Source organism: Hydractinia symbiolongicarpus, chromosome 13, assembly GCF_029227915.1.
Source record: "Hydractinia symbiolongicarpus strain clone_291-10 chromosome 13, HSymV2.1, whole genome shotgun sequence".
NCBI lineage: Eukaryota > Metazoa > Cnidaria > Hydrozoa > Anthoathecata > Hydractiniidae > Hydractinia > Hydractinia symbiolongicarpus.
Window position 1 is genome coordinate 12,034,195 of NC_079887.1, and position 8,606 is coordinate 12,042,800.

The 8,606-nt window shown below is 34.3% G+C and overlaps 2 protein-coding genes across 2 annotated transcripts; one reads left to right on the plus strand and one right to left on the minus strand.

The window, feature by feature from the left end:
* The first annotated feature begins 418 nt into the window (after nt 1-418).
* LOC130623077 (putative nuclease HARBI1) lies at nt 419-2,728 on the plus strand. Its single transcript, XM_057438578.1, has 3 exons — nt 419-434; nt 1,457-1,538; nt 1,693-2,728. Exons 1-3 carry the CDS (start codon nt 419-421, stop codon nt 2,726-2,728), a joined length of 1,134 nt encoding a protein of 377 aa, XP_057294561.1.
* Nucleotides 2,729-4,810: 2,082 nt separating this feature from the next.
* LOC130623078 (major facilitator superfamily domain-containing protein 12-like) lies at nt 4,811-7,149 on the minus strand. The gene is made up of 7 exons (XM_057438579.1): nt 6,788-7,149; nt 6,570-6,723; nt 6,428-6,521; nt 6,198-6,319; nt 5,994-6,086; nt 5,818-5,910; nt 4,811-5,732 (listed from the first exon to the last, which is right to left on the minus strand). Exons 1-7 carry the CDS (start codon nt 7,147-7,149, stop codon nt 5,493-5,495), a joined length of 1,158 nt encoding a protein of 385 aa, XP_057294562.1. The 3' UTR covers nt 4,811-5,492.
* Between the last annotated feature and the right edge of the window lie 1,457 nt (nt 7,150-8,606).

The window sequence follows — 8,606 nt, forward strand, 5'->3', positions numbered from 1 at the left end:
ACTTTTACCTTTAATAATTAAATCATTTCTTTTCTGTACAATTTCGCAAGCGCGTACACTAAAGGCCAGGATAAACTTGTATAATATCATTAAATATATTTTATAATCTACATTATAATATCCGTATACGTCTGTCCGTCTGTCCGTCACTCAAAATGGTAGCTTAGCTGCGCAAGAGATGCACGCAATGCGGTATAAAAAAGACGGGCGAACCCGTGCGTTTTTCCAAGGGCTAACCACTAGTACAGTATATTATCGTTATAATTTAATTTAAATTCACAATATTAACGCTAGCAGTTAATAGATCTATTGTCACACATACAAAAGGCATTCGAAACCAGATCACCAATAGTATTATTAAAATCAAACTCGTTTGATTTCATTCAAATATTATAGCCATGCAGCAAATTATGAGGTTATGACGCACATGCCAGGTGTTAAAATTATACATATTATAGCTATATTATAAGAGATTATAAGCAACTAGTCGTTAGCTCGTGGAAAAATCCACGGGTTCACCCGTCGCAGCTTAGCTACCATTTTGCGTGACAGACAGACGGATGGACGGACAGACGTATACGGGCATTATAATATAGACTAGTCGTTAGCCCGCGCAAAAATCCACGGGTTCGCCCGTCCTTTAAATTTAGCCGTGGCAACAACGTGGATAAAAATATATCGCATTTGATATTCGTGTTTCCGTAGCACGATTTTTTAACTCAGCGGGGTCCGCGCAGAGACAGACAGACGACGGCTATTATTATAGAGAAGCCGTTGCCCGTGGAAAAATCAACGGGTTCGCCCGTCCTTTATATTTACCCGTCGCAACAAAGCGGATAAAATATAATCCATTTGATATTCGTGTTTCCGTAACATGATTTTTTAACTCAGCGGGGGGTCTGCGCAGAGACAGACAGACGACGGCTATTATTATAGAGATTATAACCATATTTTAAACATACTTTAAGAAATTATATTGATATTATAAGGTATATTTCAGTGATATTATACAAGTGTATCAGGTCCTTTAAACTATATTCGGCAGAACTAATTAATTATACATGATTATAATTTAAAGAAGAATTGTTGAGGCTGAATATTTTTGGTGAAAGATAATAGTCCTTTAGCTAGAAAATTGTGACAAGTGTGTATGAAAACGAAATTTACTTCCATTCAAGCATATGTTTAAGGCGGATTTCCACCAGTGCGAATCTTTCTATCGCTCTAAAATTACACAAAATTTTAGTGCGACGGGAGTTCTACGCTGCAAATGAGTTTCAGTGCGATAGCATGCCAATACAAATTATTTTTTGTGCGAAATTTTCTTATGTGAACACACACATTTCAAGATGGCAGACAGTTCAGAAGAAGAAGCTGTAACTGACTGCCTTAATAGTCATCAGAAGTATAAGGAAAAGGAGACGAAGAAAATCGTTATTTTCTTGGGTTCGTCAAGTTTATAGAGAAAGAGAATTGAAAGGAGTGTATAATCAACTGCTTCAAGAAATGAAATTGCACGATAGAGAATTTTACTTTAGGTATCTAGTAAATTTTAGTTCCAAGTTTGCTTCCTTTTGATAGTTATGGAGAGCATTTCTATTATTTCTTTCTTTGAAACTTTATTTAATATTTTATTTCATAGATTTCTTCGAATGTCTCCTGATAGATTCGAACATTTATTGTCTCTGGTAGGTCCATCAATCCAAAAAAGAGACACAAATTTTCAAATTCAATTCCTGCATCTGAAAGCTTGGCTCTTACTTTACGTTATCTTGCCTCAGGAGATTCTCAACAATCTCTATCATTCAACTTTCGCATTAGCGCGAGTGCTATTTCACGAATTCTGTCTGAAACAGCTGCAGCAATTTGGGAGAACCTAAGCGAATATGTAAGACCCCCTATGTCAAAAGAAGAGTGGTTAAGAATCGAAAATGAATTCGAAGACACGTGGAATTGCACACATTGTATAGGGGCAATCGATGGAAAACATATTGCCATGGAAAACCCTTCCAATTCAGGATCGCTCTATTACAATTACAAGGGGTTCTACAGCATCATACTGTTAGCAGTCTGTGATGCTAAGTACAACTTCATTCTCGTAGATGTAGGACAATATGGAAGTAACAACGACTGTGGTGTCTTATCAAAGAGTCAAATTGGAATGCAACTGGAAAATCAATCCCTTCAAATCCCACCACCTACGTCACTAGCTGGATGTAAATTTGACCCATTACCTTATTTTCTAGTTGGAGATGAAGCTTTCTCCTTAAAGAAAAATATGATGCGCCCATATCCTGGCAAGCTAAACGAGCCTGAGAGAGTATATAACTATCGCCTCTCTCGTGCCAGGTGTGTTATTGAAAACGCGTTGTTCGGCTTATTGCGGGCTAGATGGAGAATATTTAGCCGCCCAATAAAAGCATCGGTAAAAAATGTTGAAAATTTTACGCTCGGAGCAATTGCTTTACACAATTACTTACGCCAAACTGAAGCCGCAATGTATTGTCCAAATGGTTTTGTCGATACCACAGACACGAATGGGGAGATTACGCCTGGGGAATGGAGAAGACAGGTGGGGCAGAGCGAAGGACGTCTTTGTGACTTATGTAATGTACGGGGCTCCCGGCCAGAAAGAAGTGCTACAGAAATGCGGGAAGCGATCAAGGATTTTGTGAATAGTGAAGAGGGTGCTGTTGAATGGCAGTACCGACATGTAAGGCGTACATAAATATTTTGAAAAGACCTTTTACAATGTTGTATTTACAGTTTTTTTTTATGCAAAAAAACTATTGTTTTTCATTCAACAAATTTGTGTAATACCCTTTATGATCGGTTTTATCTTCATGCAATGGCTGCTGTTGCTTGTATACGGGGCTTCCATAGGCGTTAAAATGGAGAGAATTACCAAAACTAGGAGTTGAGGGTGGGGACATCATGTGTAGCTGTCGTTTAGGCTGCGACCCATTCCAAGCCTTCATTTGACATTCATAGATTGCGGTTTGAATTTTGTGCTTTAGCATAATCTTGCTTCGCCCAGATACTTGTCTTAATTCTTCAGCAACCATTTCCCCAAACAGGCCATCTGCGTCCTTTTTAGCACTACCACGTTGAGTTGCTTTCAATGCAAAAGCCTCGCCGATGCTCTTCAAAGCAAACGTTTCTGTTTCTTCTTTCGTACTCTTACGCCCGCTCCTCTTTGTTGAAGTAACAGATGGTGGATCAATAGTTGTCATCTTGGCCAAACTTGGTGATTTTGTAGCAGGGTCATTCTCGTTATTTAAATAATCTTCAACCGCTGCTTCCGAATAAAAATCAATATCTTCCTCATCCTCCGGAGCCGCTATATTTTATTTTGTGTCTCTCATTTGATAATGCTTATCAAGCCAAGATAAAAAAGAGTATTCTTTCAAATCTTTGACACATGATTCAACGTCAGCCAAACCTGATCCCGATGCAGATTTCTTTTTTAGGTTATTCTTTTTCTTGCTGTATCTTTTTTTTAAGTTGTCCCATCTTCGAATAGCTTCACCTTAAAACAGTTGAATTTAAAAACATTTTTTTTCCAAATAAGTAATAGAACAAGCTGAATACGCTAAAGTTTTAACAGCGCAAAAAATGTAGCGCATTGAACTGACAAACAAGGATAAACTTTACCCTCTTCACATCCTAACTCCTCCTCAACATTCTTCCAAGCCTTTGCCACTCGATCTTTTTCTCGATACTATTTGCAACTTTTGTCGTACAGACATGAAAAATTTCGAATAGCCTCTGCTAAATATTCATCTTCCCTTAAGTCGCACCTATTTGTTTTTCCCATTTTATAAAAACTTTTTTTACAACACTGCTCGGTTCACAACACATATGAAACTATTTCTTGTACTCAACACGTGTAAGCATGTGCTGAAGTTAAATTTCAATAGAATCTATTCAATTTTTTTAAATGGACATTCGGTATTTCTTTGAAGTTGCACTTTTGGGCGAAAACTCAGAGCGATAAATATCAAAAATTTTTGATAATTGTCGCTCTGACTATCGCACTGAAATTGGGCGATAAGAACAAAAAAAGTGTCGCTCTGGAATTTCCACTAGTGCGAAAAAAGATCAATGGGTCAAAAAAGTCAGAGCGATAAGAGAATTCGCACTGATGGAAATCCAGCTTTACTTTATGTTCTGCTGTCTCCAATATGTTTTTTTTAAAAATATACGATGACGAAGTCAACCAATTCATTGTAAAGTACTAGTGATAGTCATAAAGAAAATACAATGGCAGATTATTGTTTACATTTTGTTGTTGTTGTTGTTGTTGTTAGTGCCACCATGAATAAAGTTCATAGGCAAAGTTTGCTGTCATAAGTTTGAGGGCTATTTTTAAAACAAAAACGTCCCGTTTTGTCACTGTACCTTTTTTAATATCACTACTGAAAAGGATCAATAATACTTGTATTATCCTTTTCTATCAATTTATTTTATTGCTATGGAAGTTAAACCACAACAAAGCTTTAAACCTCCCTGTAACAACCTGTCTTCCCTTATTTTCATGCATCCCAAATAAAATGATCAACATTGCCCCGTTTTATAAAACACGGCCTCGTTTTGATTTACGGTAAAATGGACGTCGAAAATGGAGTATTAGTAACTGCAAATTTCATGAATGGTTAATGTTTGTTTATAGTTCGTTTGCTGCCTTACGATTAAAATTAACAAGTTGATTGATATAAAAGAAGAAACTATTTTTATGATATTTTGTATATTCATGGTACATTTACGGGCTATTAATTACATTATGATATTGCTTGGTAATTTTTGACATTCCTTTGCCTAACTTGGATTTCTAGATAGGCCAAACAAGCATTAAATAATAATTACACGTAAAAATTTCATTTCTCCATGGCTTCTCACCCTGTCTGTATCTTACGTGAACTCTTAAGTGTGTTTGACGAGGTTGTTTGACCTAATTGAATGACGTAAATGTGTTGTTTTCCGATAACTTGAATATCACGTGATAGTTTAGACTTTTTAGTGGAATGCGACACACTTTTTTCACTGATAACAGGAGCTGATGATTGCTTACCTAGAAGTTTAAGTATAATTATTGATACTGTTAATTTAAACTTTTAAATTATAATAATACTTTTTAAAAAATAAAACATCTACGTACTATATTGTAAGCGCCTTAACCCAAAAGGAGGAAGAAAAACAACTGCAAATATACCAATCAAAGCGCATGCGCCAGGAATTGCAGCTTGAACAACCTTGGAGAAGACTTCACATTCCTCACACACAAACCTTGAAAAAAATGTATCATTATAGAAAACAGGTTATAAACAAACTAATTCAGTCATTCTAGAATAACCTTAAAACTCACCCTGATCGTACATTTGGCCTTACAGTTTGAATGATAAAAATGACCGTTCCAACCAACAGCTTCTCTATAAAGCTAATTGCAGAGTACACAAAACCACTTGATCTCTAGGAAGTAAGGAAAAAATAACTTATAATATATTCGAAATCAAAACAGTTAGTAAAAACAACACAAAGTCGGAAGTCATTGTTGCTACCTTATTGGTACCAATCAGCTCAGCCATGTTAGCAAGGGATGTAACCAAAATAACAGAGTTACCACTTCCCGCCAACCAAGCTGCTCCATAAACAGATTTCGTATGCTTTTTATCAACAATAAATAGCCAAATGCTTGATCCTACAATCATTAAAGCACCTAAGGTGTACGTCCACTAGATAGAAATTGCAAATATTGCTAATAATTGCGAAAATAATGAAAATAAAAAATTAGAGAAAAAGAAGCAAAATAAATATTACCTGACCGCCAATCTTTTTTGTAACAAACTTAATAAAGAAGGTTGTGATAGATCCAGCCATAAGTACAATTAATGGAAAGTAAGCGATAGCTTCCTAGACCAATTAAATCATTTTTTTAATGATCTGCATGGTAATATTCAGAATATTTATGTTTGTATTGAAACTGAAATACTTACCTTTTTCAGATGTAAAGCATCAGTTAGGTACAATGCAAAATAAGATTGGAAAACACTGATGGCTAGTCTCGCTGTCACATACATCAGTGCAACCTAAATTCAGAAAGAATTTGTACGGTTTCTATAAAGATTTATTTATAAAAATGCATTAATTAACTTTCTTTAGATGTTTCGTCAAGAATTTAAATAACAGGAATATCTAACCTTGTAAAATTGACTGTGTTTTAACCAAGCTTTCCATGTTATGCTTTTCTCTTCTTTACCGACAACAATTTCTACTGCATTTTCAGAACCGCTGATCTCAACTGAAAGCTTATCTATTTTGCCTTTACACAAAAAATGGAAAAAATTATGACTGTATACGAGTTATTATGGATAATTTCTCTGAATTTCTCTCAACATAATGTAATACACAAAAAAGGTTTTGAACTTACCTTTCAATGTTTGTACATAACGTTTTTCCTTTGTACCAACATGGAAGATAAAACAGAAGACTAAGCCAGTACCAATTACAATGAAAACTAGTATCTAAGCGTAACAAACATCGTTACTTTTCATGTAATTATCGCTTCATACATACGTCCTTAACATAAAATTTCCACCTACCGTGAATTGTTTAGACACAGAAGGATCAATCATGTTTCCATCTGCTGTACCGAGTAACAACCATGTTGCACCATAAATAAATATACCACAAGCAAATGTGAACCCAGATCTAGGTAAAGGTAGTAGTTACAATATTATAAAAATGTTGCTCGCTAAATAGTGTCATGTCAGAATTATTCTATCCTCACCTTATGGCATTTAGCTCTACTCTTTGACTTTCTTTGGAAGTAATTTCAGGGATTAAAAACAGATGGGCTATCTGAGTTGCGGCCCAGCCACTTCCAAACATAATACTGAAAGCTAAGTAGTAAGCTAGTTTTATCTTCTCTCCTGAACCGTTGCAATTAATACACGTATTGAAAACAAATGGAAAAGCGATTACACCGGCTAAAGTTCCGATGCCATGCCAAAATTTTCGTTTTCCATACCATGTAATCTTTGTTTTATCACAAAGGTAACCCGTTGCTAGCGTGCCTAAAGCATCTGACAATTGACCAATTAGCATTACTAATCCGGCATTTGATTCGGATAGTCCAGCTACTTTCGTCATGTACAATAAAAGATAACTGAACCAGCAGTTTACCATTAAATCGTTGAGAATATGACCAACGCCGTAAAAGAATTTTTTTTGCTTGTGGTAAAACTGGATTTAATTGTTCCATATCTTTACTTGTAACTTTCGTGGATATAAACCTAAATATTAATGGACTATTATTAATATTGTCAGTAAACGTGTTTCTAATATGTCACACAATCTGCTGAATACCCAGTCGGCCAAAAATCTGTCGTAAAATTAGATGTATAATTAGGGAAGGCAAAAGTATTTCGTCTGACTAATTATCTAGACCAATTGCATTAGAAATTTAATCGCGAAACTTAAATCGCAAAATTTATATTTTTGATTTTGGACCCTATTTGTGGAATATTGTTTCGCAAAATTGCATTTTTAGAGCAAATCGCAAACAAACATTTCCACAAAAGATCCTTAATCACAAAAATTTCTTCTATAAAAATAACTTCCCTCAGGCGAAACAAAAAAGGTCTATTAAAGACATAATAGATATAAACTTCTCACCTTTTATGTTTTCTTCACTTGGCATCTTACGTTTATTTGATGTGCCTATGTATCATACGTGATCCCCTATTTTTATATGACATAAAAAGGAAGTACAAAATCTGCACTGTCATGGTGAGATTAGATGCGAAACTTCTGTTGACCACATTAATCTTCTTAAACGTACGTTGTAAAAGTCGACTCTCGTCCATACATTGTCAGATAATGTTTCTTTAAGCCTTGTTCCTAATTTGGACATAAGCATACGAAATAATATAGTGAATGATATAAAATATCAAAATTTTTGATAATCATAAAAAACATAGCATAAACTTGCGCATAATATTTTTTTCTTTTTTCAAAACTTATAACAAATTGGTCAAATGGTTTTTAAATCCATCAGCGTGCATGAATAAAAAAATTAAAGTGAAGGGTGAAATCATTTTATAAAGAAACACTAAAAATTGATTTAAGGAGACGGTGACCCCCTTCAGGGTCAATTTTTTTTTTAAAAGTTTTTTTTTTAATTTTGATTATTTGGCTTAATTTTCTGATATTTTTTAAAAAAGAATCAAAAGTATTTATTGTTAAGAGGGATATAATAAAGAAAAATCTTCTTTATCTTTTAGTGTTTTCAATAGTGTGCTCAAAGTTTAAAATTCCTCAAGTATATTTAATCTGTATAATAATTAAAGAGAGTTATGCAGAACGAATAAAATATTGTATCTCTACATATAACATAGGAAACATTTACACTTTAATAATCTACACAAATGTATTATTATTTATTATCTATACCTTTTTAATTTAATTCTTTTTTTTTTCGTTTTTATCCTGTTATGTTATGTTATCCTGTTGTCTGTTTAACAATAACTAGACCCAAAGTTCTGCGAAAATAAAACCTTTAATTTTAAATAAAATATTCAAGAGTTATTAATTACTCATAACGTTTA

What these genes read in the sequence shown, in the direction of transcription:
- LOC130623078 (XM_057438579.1), bottom strand. Translation starts at nt 7,149, where the DNA reads ATGACGAAAGTAGCTGGACTATCCGAATCAAATGCCGGATTAGTAATG. An exon ending in AACACAGTCAATTTTACAAG is followed by an intron (nt 6,087 to 6,197) that starts GTTAGATATTCC and finishes TTCTGAATTTAG; the next exon opens with GTTGCACTGATGTATGTGAC. An exon ending in CAAAAAAGATTGGCGGTCAG is followed by an intron (nt 5,733 to 5,817) that starts GTAATATTTATT and finishes ATTTCTATCTAG; the next exon opens with TGGACGTACACCTTAGGTGC.
- LOC130623077 (XM_057438578.1), top strand. An exon ending in GATAGAGAATTTTACTTTAG is followed by an intron (nt 1,539 to 1,692) that starts GTATCTAGTAAA and finishes TGTCTCTGGTAG; the next exon opens with GTCCATCAATCCAAAAAAGA.